At 59.0% G+C, this 17,318-nt stretch overlaps 1 protein-coding gene across 8 annotated transcripts in view; it reads left to right on the top strand.

Annotated features, from left to right (window-relative positions):
- Kif17 (kinesin family member 17) overlaps positions 1–17,318 on the top strand; it is a 41,371-nt gene that overhangs the window by 5,008 nt on the left and 19,045 nt on the right. For all 8 annotated transcript variants that reach the window (XM_013519657.1, XM_013519658.1, XM_013519655.1 and 5 more), the window contains exons 2-7: positions 278–424; positions 1,190–1,291; positions 5,490–5,679; positions 8,316–8,768; positions 11,879–11,988; positions 16,227–16,374. In XM_013519657.1, the coding sequence (XP_013375111.1) occupies positions 278–424; positions 1,190–1,291; positions 5,490–5,679; positions 8,316–8,768; positions 11,879–11,988; positions 16,227–16,374 (1,150 nt within the window). The remainder of the gene's footprint in view (positions 1–277; positions 425–1,189; positions 1,292–5,489; positions 5,680–8,315; positions 8,769–11,878; positions 11,989–16,226; positions 16,375–17,318) is intronic.

Here is a 17,318-nt window from a genome sequence, read left to right as displayed (position 1 = left end):
GGAAACTGAGGCTCAAAGTGTCTCAGACCCGCCAAGGGCACATAGTCGAGTGGAGACAGGATTTGAACTCTGGTGCTCGGGCTGCACAGCAGAAGCTCTTAACCCCCGTGGGCACAGCCCGCACCTTGAGTAGACCACTGATTACTCCTCCACTCCTCACCCGCGCCCAGTGCCACGGGGCAGAAGACCCGGGGGCCCGAATCCTCAGGTTAGGAGGTGGCACTGCCTGCCTGGGCCTAGCTGGCTAAGCCCTGCGCTTTGGCCTCCTCCCTTGCAGGGCGTCACCGAGGGCTACAATGGCACCATCTTTGCCTATGGCCAGACGGGCAGCGGGAAGTCCTTCACCATGCAGGGCCTGCCGGACCCGCCCTGCCAGAGAGGCATCATCCCCAGGGCCTTCGAGCACGTGTTTGAGAGCGTCCAGGTATGGGCCCCGCAGAGAGAAGGGCAGTGGGGCTAGTGTCACAGGCGGGCTGGTCCCCAAGGCGCTTCTGACCTTTGGCATGACTGTGGGACACAGTCGGAGCCCGGCCTTGAGTTGGCACAGGTGAGTGGGCAGCGGGCGCTGGTTTCTGAAAAGGTGATGGGAGAAAAATTTAAACCTCAGAAGATTCTGCCCACCAGTTCTGTGTTTTTCTCCTGCCCTTTTTGGATTTGGCCATTCATTTACCATTTCTACAGATGTGGAACTCTGAGCGCTGGCGCGAGAGGTGGTGACCGGTCACGGCTCCCGTTGTATGGAGCAGTCGCCCAGGCCTTGAGCAGACCGAGTCTTATTTGCAGCCCTTTGTATAATTCTCTCCCTGGGCCGGAACTCTCTGTGGTGGCCCCTGGGGAACATCGAGGGGCCTGGGAAAGCTGCCAAGGATCAGCCTAGAGCCAGTGCTTTGTCCAGTTTTACCTGTGGCTGCCGTTTCTCCACCTGAGGCCTGTATTTCCTTTCCCATGAGGCTTGTAGATGGAGCACTAGACACACAGTATGTGAAAATGTGCAACCTGAGAGGCCTGAGGATCCACCAGGCTTGAGGGGAAGGAAGTTTGCCGGAACAGGCCGGGTGAGGCAGAGGGGGGGCGTGTGCGACCCTGATGCCCCCCCACCCCCATGATGTCCTTTCAGTCGAGGTCTCAGGCCTGGCGACAGCGGGGCTTGGCATCAGATGCCTCCGCATGCTCTGTCCTCTCTCCACAGTGTGCAGAGGACACCAAGTTTCTGGTCCGGGCCTCGTACCTGGAGATCTACAATGAAGATGTCCGTGACCTGCTGGGGGCTGACACCAAGCAGAAGCTGGAGGTGGGTGCAGACCCGCTGTGGGCGTGTGGGGCCGGCTGGAGGAGGACAGCATCGGGTGGCGTCCCCGAGAAGTGCAGGGAGGGCATCCTGGGGCACAGGTTCAGACCAGAAGGGAGACTTTGGAACTTGAACTTTGGAGTCCCTGATGCTGGACAGGGTTAATGGGCCTCCTTGACCACACAGCGGGGCTGGACCCCTCTCTGGGCAATGCCACCTTTGTCTTTTGAAACAGTGGAGTTTTGTGATCAATTTTATTTGGAAAAAGGGTGCCACTCGTAAAAAACTGGTCTGAAATCCCCAAGGGCTCTTCAAGCTGAAAAGGCATTAATATTATCATTGGCTAAGTACTTATGATTTTGTGGCTGCTTTAGGCATATTCTTTCGTTTAATACTCAGAGTCAAACTGGTTGAGTAGATACAATATTGCCATGGTCAATTTGCCAATGCAGAAGGGAGGTTTAGAGAGCCTCCTTCAGTTGTCTGAATTTCACACCATAGCAAGAGGCCACACCTGGATTTGAACCCAGGTCTGTCCGACTCAGGCTCCTGGGTCTCAGATATCTTATACTGCCGAGATGGGCTCTCTCAGATCGTTGGACTTTGTTTCCCTTTGAAAGGGGACCAGCAACCCGTGATACGGCCTCATGAGACTTGTAGGGGATTGAAGTGGGAAATGAGGTGAGTTGCTGAGCAGGGTGCTGGTTCCTGCTAGGTGTTTACTGTATGAGCTGTTTCTTGCCCTTGGCACTCAGAGAAAGGACAGCACACACTACGGGTTGCCGAGTGGAGCCCTCAGGGGATGGAGTTGAGGACAGATGGGAAGCTCACGACAGAAAAGGTTAGGGCTGGTGCACTCTGGCAGTTGAGGGGAAGGAAGTTTGCCGGAACAGTGCCGGAACGCATTTCATAAATTGTCCCGTCTCCTAAAAGTCTCAGGATGAAAGAATGTCATTTCACAGCAGCAGGCAGCAGAGTTAGGCGCCTGAGGGCTCTGTCTAGATAGTCAGAGCCAGACTGACCCTGCAGGGAGCCCAGTGAGGCCAAGAGAGCTGCGAGCACTGGACAGCCATGGAGTGGCTGGGCTGGTCTCAAGTCTGAGACTCTTTCACCTTCACCTTGGTGAGAGGCCCTGACCGCATCTCTCCGGGGCTCTTTAAGTGCTGGATGGACCTGGTATGGTCCAGAGAGGAGAGGCCAGTGGGGGATGGTGACCCAGATCTGTGGCCAGAAATCCCCCTGCAGCGTCCCGCTACCCCTGCAGTTCTGGTGTTGCTTATCTGATGCTTTCCCCCTGGAGTCGGGGGATGAAGAGCAGTAATGTCAGATCTGAGACGGGGAGGGGTGGTCATCGGTTGATTTAGTCATTCATCAGAGACTTACTAGGAAGGCCCTGTGGATGCCAGGGCACAGGTGCCAGGCCTCAGACTATGCCAGACCCACTGGCGTGAGCCCTCCCGCTCCCTTCTCCACCCAGACCTGGAACCAAGGGGCCCCTTGTCCTGCACCTGGCTCGGCACACACAGCAGAGCTCTGCCCGCTCCAAGCCCGAATGCCACCGCCCACCTGGCGTCTCGCTACATCTTCTCTCTCCCAGAGCAGCTGAGTCATCGCTCAGCCCCCAGCCGGGGAGAGAGGGAGAGGAGGCGGGCCCAGGGTGTTCCCCCCATTGGCATCTGAAAAGGCATGGCTGTGGGGTTGGTTTCCCCTGCCTGCCTGCAGTGTCCACCAACCTGCCCTGGAGCAGCTGGGACCCTGCTCCCCTTCCACACTGTCCTGGGCCCAGAAGACCTTGGCTATCCCAGCCTTGTGCTCACTGCAGCTGGGCCTCAGGGCCTGCTGCTGACAGAGCCTTCCAGGAAGCTCTCGTGGGGGCATCGGGTCTTTGCCGTGTTCCCCATGAGTGCCGAGCATACAGCTCTCCTGTAAGCCTCCCTGCAACTGCAGAGGAAGCGCTGCTCTTACCCTTCATACAGATTGGTAGCTGAGGCTCTGAGGCTTGGTGGGCCTCGGTGGGGCCCAGCCCGAGGGCACATGGAAGGCAGAGGGACTGGAACCCAGGGACCGGGCTGCACAGTGCACCCTCTTAACCTGAACGGGCTTCTCAAGAAGCCTGACAAGTGTTATGATGAGAAGCTGCCAGGTCAGCGAAGGCCAGAGGGAGATTTTGGGAAGCAGAGTTAGAGCCACTCCCCAGTCAGCACACACACCTCTGTGGAACCTAGTGCAGGACTGCGCAGTTGTCTCTCCCCATGCCACATCTGGGCAGAGTGTAAGGGCCTGGCCCCTCTACAGACCCAGGCCTGGACCCTGGTCACGTCCCTGTTCCTGCACCCGAGCCCCTCTCCATCCCTGCTGCATCCCAGATGGTTGCCATGGCGACCTGCTCTGTCCTCTTGCAGCCAAGATGAGCAGTTTCCAAGGAACGTGGTGTGCAGCTGTCCGCCATTCACTCAGTGAATGCCTGGAGCATTGGGCAGGGTAGGGGCAGGAGCAGTGGAGAGGGGACTGATGGGGACATCAGAAGATGAGGGGGACAAGTCTTTCTAGGCTTAAAAATGGAGACCTCTTTGGTGAGAGGTTGTCTGCTGAGGCTGCTTAGGCCCGAGGCCTCCTCACTAAGTACCTACAGTGCATTTTACAGATCCATTTCCTCCCTGACCCTCAGAACAGTCTTGCAGAAGCAGCCTCATCCCCATTTCACAGATGAAGGAGTTAAGGCCTAGAAAGGCACATTGGCTAGCAAGTGACTGGTTGGGTTTCTGCCCAAGCTTGTAGGAGTGAATGGGAAACCAGGCCACTAGTTCTTCCTGAACCATGCTGGGGTGGGGCCCTGGGCTCTGGAGTGTGGGGATCCAGAGAAGCCCGAGGCACAGCTCCAGGACCCCAGTGCAGCCAGCTCTGTTTTCAGGTGCCCCTGCTTCTGTCCTTTATGCTCATCCTCACTGCCACTTCCTGTGTCTAGATCAGCCCTTTGTCAGCCCCCTGGGAGGCTGAGGCAGAAGAACTGCAAGTTTGAGGCCAGCCTAGGCAACTGAGTCATTTAATGAGATTCTGTCTCAAGGGCTGGGGACATCGCTCCGTGTGAAGACTCTGAGTTCATTCCTCATGCCACAGACAGACAGACGGTCAGCCCGCTGTCACTTCAAGCTGCAGCTCCTGCAGGGGGCCCAGCCTCTCTTTAACCTGTCTCCGAAGCTCTCTGTCCCTGGTGACCTCACTGAGAGCTGTGTGGACATCAGCAAGTTGCTTCGGCTTTCTGAGTCTCAGTTGCTCCTCTGAGACCATCCCAGGCAGGGTCTGGCAGTCTCTGCACTTCACACCTGAGCAGACAGGGGCAGCCTGTGCTTCCCCCTCCCGGAAGCACCTCGCGGGGGCAGGGTGCTTCTGAGACCCCTGGAGCTGCCCACAGCAGCCATCCGAGCCTTCTGGGGCTCTGACCAGCAGGGCCATGCAGCAGACAGATGCCTGCTGTCCTAATTCATTCTATTCTTGCCAGAGTGGTTTTATTTCCTCTCGCACTTGAAAAATGCCGTGTTTTGCGGCTCTGTGTCAGCAACAAAACAACTCGGGTGCCTGGGAAGCAAGCAGGGAGCTCTCACTGGGGCCGGGCCTGGTTCAAGCAGGAGCTCTGGGCAACCAGTAGCCCTGCACCTGCCATGGTCTGGGGACCTGGGGCAGTCCTGTGGCCCCGGGAACTGCAGAGAGACCATCAGGAGCTGAATGGCCCTGCAGCACAAAGGAGGCAGCATTCAGAGCCACGGGTGACGGCATGGTCAGCCCCAGGGAGCTGCCGGAGCCCCCAGACCAAACACCTTTGCAGTCACGGTGTGAACAGTGACAGCACCATATGGGGCACATATCACCCGCCAGGCACCACGCTGAGGACTGTGTGTGCCTAATTTTACTGAATCCTCACCATGTTCCCTATGAGATAGGTACTGCACACCCATTTTACAGATGAGACTCAGGTTAAGTCACCTGCCCGAGGTCCCTCGGGGAGGGAGCGGGTATAGGTTTGTGGCTGGCTGCATCTGGAGGGAACCCCTGGCTGCTAGAGGGTATTTGAGTGCCCACCTGCACTACAGGAGGTCGGGGTGGTCTCAGTCAGGCCCTGTGCTCTAGTTCCTGGGGGATCCCTGATCCTGCCCTCTCAGGCACAGAAGGCCCTACCCCAACCATCCCTCCCCGTCCCCCGCAGCTGAAGGAGCACCCCGAGAAAGGCGTGTACGTGAAGGGGCTGTCCATGCACACGGTGCACAGCGTGACCCAGTGCGAGCACATCATGGAGACGGGCTGGAAGAACCGAGCGGTGGGCTACACACTGATGAACAAGGACTCCTCGCGCTCCCACTCCATCTTCACCATCAGCATCGAGATCTACGCCGTGGGTACGAGGGCTGGAGGGTGGGCGGGAGAAGCAGAGCCAGGTCCGTGCTGCTTGCCGCAGGCCTGCGCCTCTCAGGCCTCACAAGCCCCGTGGGAATCTGGGAAGCGATGCCCCAGCTGCAGGGCGAGATGGACGAGGGTCCTCCCTGGGCTGGGAGCCGTGCTTCCTGCGTAAACGACGGTGACAGTGCCAATGCTGCCGGCCAACCCTGGGCGCTTACCGGGGGCCACGCAATTTTTGCACACACCTCATTTGCTCCTCCCATGGGCTCGTTGATAATCTCACCCCCATTCTGCAGATGAGAAAATCGGGCTCTCATGACTGAAGTGTCAAAGCCGGGCTTCTGTCCCAGCGGTCTGCCCCCAAGGTGTGACTCACTTAAAACTTTTGACCCCTGTCTCCATAGTGTTCCCCATTCCCCAGTCATCTGCTTCTTCCTTCTTTCTGAAGAGCTGCTGAGAAAGGGAAGAGGAAGGAAAGATGTTTTTTTGGGTGCCTGTAGGCCACATGCCATGCTAAGTACTTTTTGTACCTCATTTTGTGTAAACCCACCACAGCCCTAGAAGTGCGTGCTGTGATTTTCATTTCACAGGTGAGGAAACAGAGGCCCCAAGAAATGAAGTGATTTGCATGTTCAAGGTCCCATAACTGCTAAGTTAGGGTCGGAATTCAAACCCAGGTCTCCCAGACAGCTGGGTTTTCCCACTAACACTGCAGCTGCCTCCAAGTTTGTGGTTCATCCTGAACAGAACTCTTAAGGAGCAGTGGAGCAGGAAGCAGCCCCAGCCCAACGAGGAGCATTGCCCCGACAGAGCCCTGCCTCAGGGACCGGGTGGCCAAAGGACCCTCTCCCCACACCGCCCTGTGTGCTGGGGGCCTGGCCCCAGAGCAGGGCCCTGGTGCTTACTGAATCAAGAGCATCCACCTGTGTCCCCAGGGATGCCGCGTCTCAGGAGGATGGGATCAGTATGGTGACAGCTTCCCGGGACACCGCTGGCGAGCAGCAGGGACTCCGGTCACTGGATGGGCAATCGGGGAGGAGGAGAGAGAGTTGGTGGGGTGAACCCTGGGCTTTGCAGGGCCCTTGAAAGTGGGGCTGATACCTAAACAGCTACTAATAACATTGAAGGGCATGTTCTTTTGATCCCTTATAAGCTGCTTATGAAAATTTGAAACACAGTTGAAATGTTAGGCTCTAGGGGGTTCTTTCCTTGAGTTTTTATCTCCCAGGCCACCCCTAAGCACTTGCCCACATTATCGTCTCCGTGTCTTCATGACTGTGTGGTGGCCAGAGGTGAGTCTGTTGCTCACGCGCCTTGCAACCAGTCCTTGACAAGGGGTCAAGGTTGTTTCCGGCTTTTCAGCACTGTAGATAATGCTGTGATGAACATCTTTGTGCACAAAAGCTTTTCTGCTTGGAGAGTCTTTTCCCTGGGTTGGATTCCTTGCACGCACAGGGTATAAACATGTTTAAGGCGCCTAGTACATTCTGGTACTGGGGATTGAACCCAAGGCCTTTGCACTCAGCTACATCCCCATCCCTTCTTTTATTTTTTGAGACAGCCTCACTAAGCAGTCCTCCTGCCTCAGCCTCCCAGAGTCCTGAGATAACTGGTGTGCACCACCTCACCCAGCTCAGTGATAATTCTGCAAGTAACTTTTGGAGAGTGGTCCCACATTCCTCCCTTTTTTTTTTTTTTTTGGTGAGCATGCAGAGCCAAGCCCCTCACACGTCCATCTCTAGCAGCCAAACTTTCTTTCCCTGCTTCTGGTTGCTGCTCTCACGGACATAACTCAGGCCACTTCTGGTTTCTGCCGGTGGGAAACTAAGGCAGCAGCTCACTGGGAGAGGGACCGAGCCTCGCGCCATGGGTGAAGCCACTTCCCCGAGTTGCGCAGCCTCTGCGAGTGGACCCGGGTGGGCCTGTTCTGAGCCTGGCACTCCCATCCAGTGCCCAGCTCTCCATCACCCTCCACGTCCAGGGTCTGCCCTGCGGGCCCAGCCCCCCGCCTCGCAGAACCAGCCTCGTTCCTGGGAAGCTGGCACCTGCCGTGCTGTGCTGCCAGCTTGCTTTTACTCCGCCCAGCAACCAGCACAGGTGGGCAGCCCTTGCTCATCTCACTCTGTGGGAATCAGAGGGATGCCTGGTTCTGCTAACGGCACACAGCGAGGAGGAGGCAGGACTTCCTGTGAACCAGGTCCGTAGGTCTCCAAAGTCTATGCTTTGTGCAAGAAAGAACACAGCTCCCTGGTGACCCAGCTGCTTACCTGCTTCCTCTGCCCTTGGGCTAACAGGAAGTCTGTAGAAACTGTTGTGGGGATCAGAAGGACTCCTGCTACCTTCTACAAAACAGTCTGTGACTCCCAGCCCCTGCTCCCTGGGGTCAGACAGCCCCAGGTTCTGATCTTAGCTCCACCTCTTGGCAGCTGTGTGACCTTGAGCAAGTTAGATGCCCTTTCTGAGCCTCAGTTTCCTCGTCTGTAAGATGGGCACAGCAGTAGCTCTTCCTTCTTGGGACTCCTGTTCAGCCAACTTGAACCCTCAGCAGGCGATGGCACTCGGGGCTCAATGGTGCACTCCACTCTTCACCAAGGGGCTCACCCAAGGCTCTTGCCCCCTGCCCGGTTGTCCACAGATGAACGGGGCAAGGACCATCTCCGAGCGGGCAAGCTGAACCTGGTGGACCTGGCAGGGAGCGAACGGCAGTCCAAGACTGGGGCCTCGGGGGAGCGGCTCAAGGAGGCCACCAAGATCAACCTGTCGCTGTCAGCACTGGGCAATGTCATCTCCGCCCTGGTGGACGGGCGCTGCAGGCACATCCCCTACCGGGACTCCAAGCTGACGCGGCTGCTGCAGGACTCCCTGGGCGGCAACACCAAGACACTGATGGTGGCCTGCCTGTCCCCCGCGGACAACAATTACGACGAGACTCTCAGCACGCTGCGCTACGCCAACCGGGCCAAGAACATCAAGAACAAGCCTCGCATCAACGAGGACCCCAAGGACGCCCTCCTGCGCGAGTACCAGGAGGAGATCAAGAAGCTCCGGGCTATCCTGGCGCGGCAGCTGAGCCCCGGGGGCCTGTCAGGTGCCTGCTGGGCCGGGGCGTCGGGGAGGGCACCTTTCCTTCCGGCCTCTGGGAGCCACGCAAGCAGCGGCCCCTCCTCCTCTCACACCTTGAGGCACGGCCTTTGCACACTCAGGGCGCCCTGCTGGTGTCGGCCACGTGGCACCTTCCTGTCCGTGGCCGCAGGAAGAGGCTGGTGCATCTGGCCGGTCCCATCAGCTGCGTGCTGCGTGCTGCACGCTCGCTCCCCGCCCCCGGCTGCTCATCCGTCACCGCCCCCCGTCTGCCTGCTGTCTCTGGGGCTGCGTCGTGATCCAGCAGCTGGGTGACTCACCTCCCTGCAGCCCACTCCTGCTCCTCGTTAGACACCATGTTGTTGTGGCTTGCACACCGGGCATCTGGCTGTCGCCTGGCGGGTGGAGATCCTGCTGGGACGGAGGCACGCGGGGCCCTTGGCTTGATGGGCTCTGCTGGGGTGTGCTGTATCTCAGTCTCTTAGGAAAGGGGGTGCAAAAGAGCCTGGGTTTGTTCACCCGCCTGCCTGCTTCGGCACATCCGTTCTACACGGCTCCCCTCCGTGCTCACCCACACACCAACTCCCTCTTCCACCCTTCCATCTTCCTGCCCTCCTCCGACTCGTCATTTACCCACTCATCCACCCGCCCTTCTTCTCTTCCTTCTTTCCTCTCCTCCCTCCCTCCCTCCCTCCTATCCATCCTTCCACTCAACCTACTGTCCATTCACCCATTCGAACTACGCCCCTGTCCCCCTGCCCTCCGTATTCCCACTTTCATTGTCTCCCCGCTGCCATCCGTCCTCTGTCCGCCTGTCCACTCAGCCATCTGCCTGTCCACCCAAAGGTCCCCGAGCGCCTCCTGTGTGTGTGGACCTGTGCTGGAGGCTGGGGACACAGGTGACTCAGACCCAGGCCCTGCCTCCTGGGGAGCCTGGTCTCCCGGGGGAGAAGGGCCTGCCAGGAGACCCATACTGCAGCAAGACGGACTCTAGGGCGGAAAGAAGCGTGTGGCCAGCCGAGAGGGCTGCCCTGAGAAGGTGGCACTAAGCCATCTTGAGGGCGGGAGGTTTCTGCCTTAGGACGACAGTGGCATTTGTGAAAGCTGTGCAGACTCTGGGCTGGGGCTGGGGAGCTACAGCACGGCTGCTGGCCACCGCAGGGTGAGTGGGGGGGTGGCATCAGCTGAGGGTGGCAGGGGCAGGACGCACAGCCAGGAGCTCTGTGATGGGGGAATGGACGGGCCCAGGCTCTTCCAAGCCCCCTTCCTCAACCCCCGTCCCAGCCCTGCTTGCCCCAGGATGGGTGAGGAGGAGACCGACAGAGGAATGGGGGGCAGGAAGCTCCATGGTGGGCTCCATCCTGTGACCCACATCTGCACCACCTTCCAGTGGTGGCCCGGTATCTACCAGGTTGGGGTGCCCCTGGGCCTGGAGCCAGGTGCTTAGCGAAGGACAGTGACCCTGGGTGGACAGCTAAGACTCAGCAGGCTTGCAGCCAGCTCCCGCCATGCTCCTGGGGCAAGTGACTCAGCCCTGAGCCACCCTCTCCTCCACAAGGGTGAGCCGAGAGCAGCAGCAGGAGGGTGACCTAGTGACTGCAGGTGAGCACGGAGCCACTCGCGCTGCCCTGACCCAAAGCGGCTTTGGCCAGGGGCGAGATCCGGCTCTACATGTGTCTGCTAATGCTCACTGCTGCTACGCGTGGCCCCCTCAGCCTCCCTTTCCCCTGTTACCACAGATTTCTTTGTCTGCCCTGTCTGGTGGAGCGTGAACCTTTGTCAGAGCATACTGGCCCTGTGTCCCCCTGAGCTCCTTCAGCCCCACCCCACTGCCCTGTCCTCCAGGAGCCCCGTGTCTGGACCCCGCTCCCCACCGCCCTCTCCCCCTTCCACCCCGCCTCACCCTGGTGGAGCAGCGCCTTAGGCCTGGCTGCTTTGAGCACTTTGGGAGGCCTCTGGGACCAGGGGCTGTCTTAGTTGTCTGGTCCCAGGCCCCGGGCGTGTGGAGGGCATGGAGACACCAGCTGCATGGGGGGTGTTGAAGGGCATGGTGGCTGTGGGCTCAGGATCTGTCGGCTGACTCTTGAGTGCTCTCTCAGGAGTTAGCCAGCGCTGGGAGAAGGGTCGCCCCTGGCCAGCAGGTCCTTCCAAGATGTCGGAACATCGGGACATACAGAGAACTTTAGAATAATGTGATGCACTGTGTTCCTGCATCCCAGGCTTGACCCTGCTGGACCCTAAATCTGCATGGCTGCAGCTGTCCCTACCCAGCGGATGGCCGTTAGTCCTTCAGGTCCCTGAGCGAATCCCTGCACCACCCTGGGCTTCGTGCTTTCTCTCCAGGCCCCCTCCAGGCCTGTCCGTGGATCCGGGCTGGAGACGCTGGTTTCCCCCCTGAGTCACCGCACAGCCCCCAGCAGGTCTCCGGGCCAAAGCGCGGCCTCTGCATAGCATCAGGCAGAGCCTATTGAGCTACATTCCCCTCTGAGCACCTCCAGGGATGCCATTTAACCCAGATGAAACCCCGAAGCCCTCATGGTGGCCTCTAGGCCCCCCAGAGCTGGCCTCATTCATCTCCCAACCTCTGCTTCCCCCACCAAACCAGTATAGGCTCACACCTGCCCCAGGGCCTTTGCACCCATGGCCCCCATCTGTCTGGAAAGCTCTCTGCCTGCCTCTGTCCCGGCTCTAACAGATGCCTGCTGTCATCTCTCCCCACTCAGGATCTTGTCTGACTGCAGTGTCACAGTGCAGCCTTCCTCCTGGTCTTACTCTCTAGCAGCTGCCACAGCTCCCTCTTCTTCTTCTTTTATTTTTTTTGGTACTCGAATCGAACTCACGACCTCACACTTGCCAGGCAGATGCTTGCACCACTGAGCTATATCCCTGGCCCTTCCCCCCTCTTCTTGTCACATGTTTGGTCCAATGCTGCAGCCTTAGTGTCCAGAATACCTGCGCCGTCCACACAGATGTGTTGGGGGACCGAGTGACTCAGCGTGTTACACATAGACGTGTCTTTCCCAGATGACCATGGAGTCATCTTTCGAAGATTCTGTTCAGTTCCTACAAGCTGTGCGTGCCTTGGTTCTGGCTCCTCATCCTCTGTTTCTCCCTCAGCGCTGCTGTCTGGCCAGCTGCCCCTGAGCCCTTCCCGGGTTGAGGAGAAGCTGCCGTCCAGCCCTGTGGTCCAGCAGGATATGGAAGCCGAGAAGCAGCTGATCCGCGAGGTGAGACCTGAGCCAATGGGAGAAGGCGAATAGGGCTGGCAGGTGGGCGGGTGGGGCCTAGTGGGAAAGGGAGGGTACCTGCACTGTGGTCCAGCGGGGGCAGAGGCTGCAGCAGCAGCATTCTCATCCCAGAGGTACCATAGTCCCCCTTTTACAGCTGAGAAAGCTGGAGCTCAGGGGCTGTAGTAATCCCACTTTGGGAGGCTGAGGCAGGAGGATTCCTACTTCAAACCCAACCTAGGTAGCTTAGCAACTGAGTGAGACACTGTCTTAAAGTAAAAACAAAAAGCTGAGAAGGCTGGTGATATAGTTCAGTGGCACAGCGCCTGCCTGGCATTGCAAGTGCAAGGTCCTGAGTTCAATTCCTGGTACCAAAAAAAAAAGGAGCTGAGAATGTAGCTCAGTGCAAAGGCCCCGGGTTTAGGGGCCACACACACACACACACACACACACACACACACAGAGGCCACATCTTGCTAAGGCATGGTATAAGGAAACTGAGTCAGGATTTGAACCCAGGTTCCTGGCTCCAGACTGCAGTCTGTGCCATGTCAGGGCCCACCTGGAAGGGCCTGGGGCCTGGTCAGAAGCACAGGGCATCCTCGGTGCTGAAGGAAAGACTGGCTGAGACAGATGGAAGTGACGCTGTGTCCCTGGCCTTGGGAATGGCCTGGGTGAAGGTGGGGCAGTCAGGCTAAGGAGGAGCCTGCCCCTCTGCAGCTTCCAGCGGGCCTGGCTTGGAGCGGAACAGCCCTGTGCCCGGGAAGAGTACAGTGCTGGCTCTGGACAAGCTGTCACGGAAGGGCCCTGTGTCCTCTGCAGCACGCCGGGGCCCCCTGGGCAGGGAATGCAGGAACCAGGTGAGGAACTGGCTCCCACAAGGGACTTGCGCAGCCAGCATGGCAGGGCCTCTGGACCCCAGCCTGGTCTCCATGCCCACTCCAGGCTCGTGGTGTTCAGAGGCCCTGCCCTGGACGGCTGTGCCCTGAGACCTGAGCCTGTGGGGACCTTGGCTTTTGCTGATCCCCAAGGGGAGCTGGCTTTTCCTGGTGTTGGGTCTGATGCCGCGCCCGGGCACCCAGCAAGGGCTGTAGCCTGGCTGTGCCGCAGTTGGTCCCTACCGCTGCACTGTGACCTCACTTGGGGTCAGTACACTTGGCCACTTACTTGTCTTTTCACCTGTGGGTTTAGGGCGGGGCCGGGTGTGAGGACCATCTCCGGAGCCCTGGGCCTGTGCCCCAGGGTGGTAGCAGCAAGGAAGGGGTCTTTGGGGATGGCTGAGCACAAGGCCACAGAAACTAGAGAAGTCACACTAGCAGCGTTCAGAGTGGCACAGAATCACACGACATTGGACTTTGGGCACACATCCGGGAGGGGAGCGGAGGGCTGGACCGGCGCTGGGATGCGGGCGTGGTCCGCCGGGTGCACAGCTGGGTGGCCGGAGCTCTGGCTGTCCCGCGAGCAAGGTACGACCGCCCTCTGGTGGTCACAGGGAGGCACAGCTGGCTGAGGCTCTGGATGGGAAGGTCCTTCTGCCCAGGGGATGCCGGCACGTATCAGCGTGCTCAGCCCAGCCCAACCCTGCCACCCTGAGAGTCCCTTGCCGACCCCGGGGTTTCTCTTGGAGGAAGGGTTGCGGATGTCTGTCTCCTTCCCGCTGCTCGCTCTTGCCGTGGTCCTATTATGGAGCATCTGCCGTGGCCTGGGGCTGTGCGCTCCTCCCCATTCCAGAGCGCGGTGGAGACGGCTCCGCTGTGAAGCTGCAGCGCGACTCGGCTCCAGGCTGCAGTCTGTGCTGGGAGGTTTGGACCAACAGACCCCCAGGGTCCTTCCAGCCTCGCCATTCTGCCACCCCAGTTCAGTCGGGCTGTGTGGCCTCCGGTGGGTCATTTAAATTCTCTGGGCCCCTGCCCGCTCGTCTGTGCGATGTCTGTCCTGGCAGCTTTCCTGTCACGCACACAGACTGGACAAAGGTGGAAACCCAGGGCCGTCTTGTCTTCGGGCGCAGGGGCCGAGAGCCCAGCTTGTGCTCTGACCCCCACGCAGCCCTGAGCACGCTGGTGGTGGCGGCGGCGGGGTTATTGCTTTGACGGGGAAAGGATGGACATGCTTTGTAGACGGTTCGGTCCATGGCAGAGGGAGACATCGTGGTATAGGCTTGAACATGTAACAGGCTCTCAGGGGAGTGGCCCAGCTGCAGGTGGTTCATGCCCACCACACAGGAGGGGGCTCTGGCAGCCTGCAGTGGGGGAGGGTGGCAGTGCCCCGCTGCTTCTGTCTTCTCTGTGAGGAGGAAAGGAGGCGTTGTGGGGGCCGAGGAGGGTGAGGACTGGGGGGTGAGCTCAGCACAGAAGAGGAGGAGGCAGGATGCTGCGTGTGTCCGTGCAGACGCCTGTGCTTGGGTTGCTGGTGCTAGGTTGTCTTAGAGTGCAGAAGTTCTGGGCTGAGGCCTGGGTGGCACTGAGGTGTCAGGGGGCGGGGTTGTGCTGTAAGGAGCAGTGCGGGTGCAGGGCAGAGGCCCGGCACCTGCGGAGTGGGAACAGCACCCGGCCGGCTTCTCAGCTGCGTGAGGACGGAAGTGGGGGTGGGGGCAGTGACACAGCAGATGGGCGTTGGGCGCCCTGGGCTCGGAGAGCTGCCTGGCCCGGGAAGCAGGCCGACCCCGGCTCTTCAGGTCTTAGCAGGAAGCTCGGTGCTTGTAGGTGTGCTGACGCCCGCTCTCGGGAGGGCGCTGGCAGCCCGCCTGGCATCAGGTACACAGAAGAATGGGAGCTGAGGAGAGGAAGACCCCTTGGGTGGGGCTGAGCCCAGGCTTGGGGAGGAGCCTGCCAAAGAGCCACGCAGCCCTGAGCAGGGAGGAAGTGGGTGAGCCTGGGGGCGGGGGGCGCAGGTAATCAGTGGCCCCAAATGTGGCGAAAAATGCGGGGAGGTCTGGGCTGGGGGCGGCAGAGCTCAGTGGATCAGCGCTTCCCCAGCATGTGCCGGCTGCATCTCCAGCACCGCCAGCAAGCAAAAGGAGGAGATGGCGAGGGCAGCAGGCCCACATCTTGTAGGGGGCTGAGGTCAGGTCAGGTCAAGTCGAGGAGCTTAGATTTTACCCATGAGGCCGAGGGGCCTTTGACAGATCCGCAGCAGTGTTTGGGGCAGGAACAGCACGGAGGTGGGGCGGGGTGAGAGGCCGATGGGACAAGAGCCGGTGTGCCAGCAAAGGTGGAGAGGAAAGCAGACGAGTAGAAATATGCTTTGTCAGCAGTGGGCTGAGGACCACTCAATGCAAAAACGCATCGGAGGCCAAAAGATGTTTGTGGGGCTGGGCATTTAGCTCAGCGGCACAGCGCCTGCCTGGCAAGTGCAAGGTCGTGAGTTCGATTCCCGGTACCGGAAAAAATCCGCCCCCCAAAAAATAAATAAACAAAAGATGTTTGTGACACAGTATTACATGGAGAAAGTAGATCACACACAAACACACAATCATTAGTCTGCTAAAGAAAAGCATAGAGAAGGGGCTGGGGATTTAGCTCAGCGGCACAGCGCCTGCCTGGCAAGTGCAAGGTCGTGAGTTTGATTCCCGGTACCGGAAAAAATCCGCCCCCCAAAAAATAAATAAACAAAAGATGTTTGTGACACAGTGTTACGTGGAGAAAGTAGATTGCACACAAACACACAATCATTGGTCCACTAAAGAAAAGCATAGAGAAGCTGGTCATGTGGGTGCACTGTGATTCCAGCACTTAGGGAGACTGTGATTCCAGCACTTAGGGAGACTGTGATTCTAGCACTTAGGGAGACTGTGATTTCAGCACTTGGGAAGACTGTGATTCCAGCACTTGGGGAGACTGTAATTTCAGCACTTGGGGAGACTGTGATTCTAGCACTTGGGGAGACTGAGGCAGCAGCATCACAACTTCAAGCTCAGCCTGGGAAACCTAGTGAGACATTGTCTGTAAATAAAAAATAGAAAAAGGACTGGGATTGTGGCTCGGTGGTACAGTGGCAGAGCACACATAGGTTCCATCCCTGCTACTGCAAATCCAAGGCAAAGCAAACCCAAAACTGCACAGAGAAGGGCGCTGTGACCCAGCAGAGACGGCTGGCTGTGTGGCCTGGGGGATCTTAGATGCTTTGTTTTGATTCACGCGGATTTTCTGAACCATCTGCGCAACTGAAGAAGAGCACCGGGAGCGAGTTCCGAGCAGCACAGTGGTAAAGCGCTGCCCTGGGTCTCCCCACCCACCCAGGAGTACGAGGAGCGCCTGGCCCGGCTGAGGGCCGACTACGAGGCGGAGCAGGAGTCCCGTGCCAGGCTGGAGGAGGACATCACGGCCATGCGCAACTCCTATGACGTGCGGCTGTCCACGCTGCAGGAGAACCTGCGGAAAGGGACAGGTGGGCGCCGCCGGGGCTGCAGGAGGGGCCTCGGCTTTAGGGCTGATGTGTACAGAGCCCTGTGCCCACCAGGCCTGGGGTGTGTGCCTGTTCAACCCTCAGAGCAGCGCAGTGAGATGGGCACCACCCTTCCCCTCCTGTCTTAGGTCAGCAAACAGAGGCACAGGGACGTGAGTACTTGCCCGTGGTCATGCAGCTGGGGAAGTAGAGCCAGGATTTGAACCCACGCACTGTGGCCCCAGAGGGAGATCTCACACGTGACCCCGCATTCCAGGGCTCGGCTTCAGCTGTGCCCACTGCAGGCTGGCTCAGAGGCGTGAAGGGTCCCTCTTGTTTGAGGGGAGGCCCCTACCCCAAGCTGCTTTGTTTTCTGTACTCTCTTCTCACTTCTGAGCCTGCCTGTTACCAAGGCAACCACATCTCATGCGCATGCACTCATGAAGTGGCTGCCACCTTTTTTGTTTGTTTTGAGGCAGGGTCTCGCTATGTAGTTGGTCTTGAATTCTGTATGCAGGCCGTGCTGGCCTTGAACTTGTGATGACCCTCCTGCCTCAGCTTCCCGAGTGCTGGGATTATAGGCGTGCGGCATCATGCCTGGCACCTGCCGCCCTTTGGATGGTGTGGGTCTAGGGTGTATCATCTGAGCAGCGGTGCTGCCCGTCCTGCTCACCCCAGCGCCATCACATCCGCTGTTGCAGTGAGGACGATGCCCGGCACAGTGTCGGCAGCTGTGTGGACACTGCTGTGTGCTGGGCAGTGCGGTGCTGGGCCAACGCCCTCCCCTCCAGCCTCCCCCATCCAGATAGTGCGGTGCCCTGGACCCTCACTTGACAGGCATGGACACTGAGGCTGGGAGAGGTTGAGGACACTTCCCAGGGCGTGCACCCCAGGTTTCAGCAGAGTGAGCCTGGGCACTCCAAGGGGAGCTAGGACACAGGAAAAAA

The sequence above is a fragment of the Chinchilla lanigera genome, unplaced genomic scaffold, assembly GCF_000276665.1.
Source record: "Chinchilla lanigera isolate Chin_1 unplaced genomic scaffold, ChiLan1.0 scaffold00051, whole genome shotgun sequence".
NCBI lineage: Eukaryota > Metazoa > Chordata > Mammalia > Rodentia > Chinchillidae > Chinchilla > Chinchilla lanigera.
This window is presented reverse-complemented; position numbering and strand designations above follow the sequence as displayed.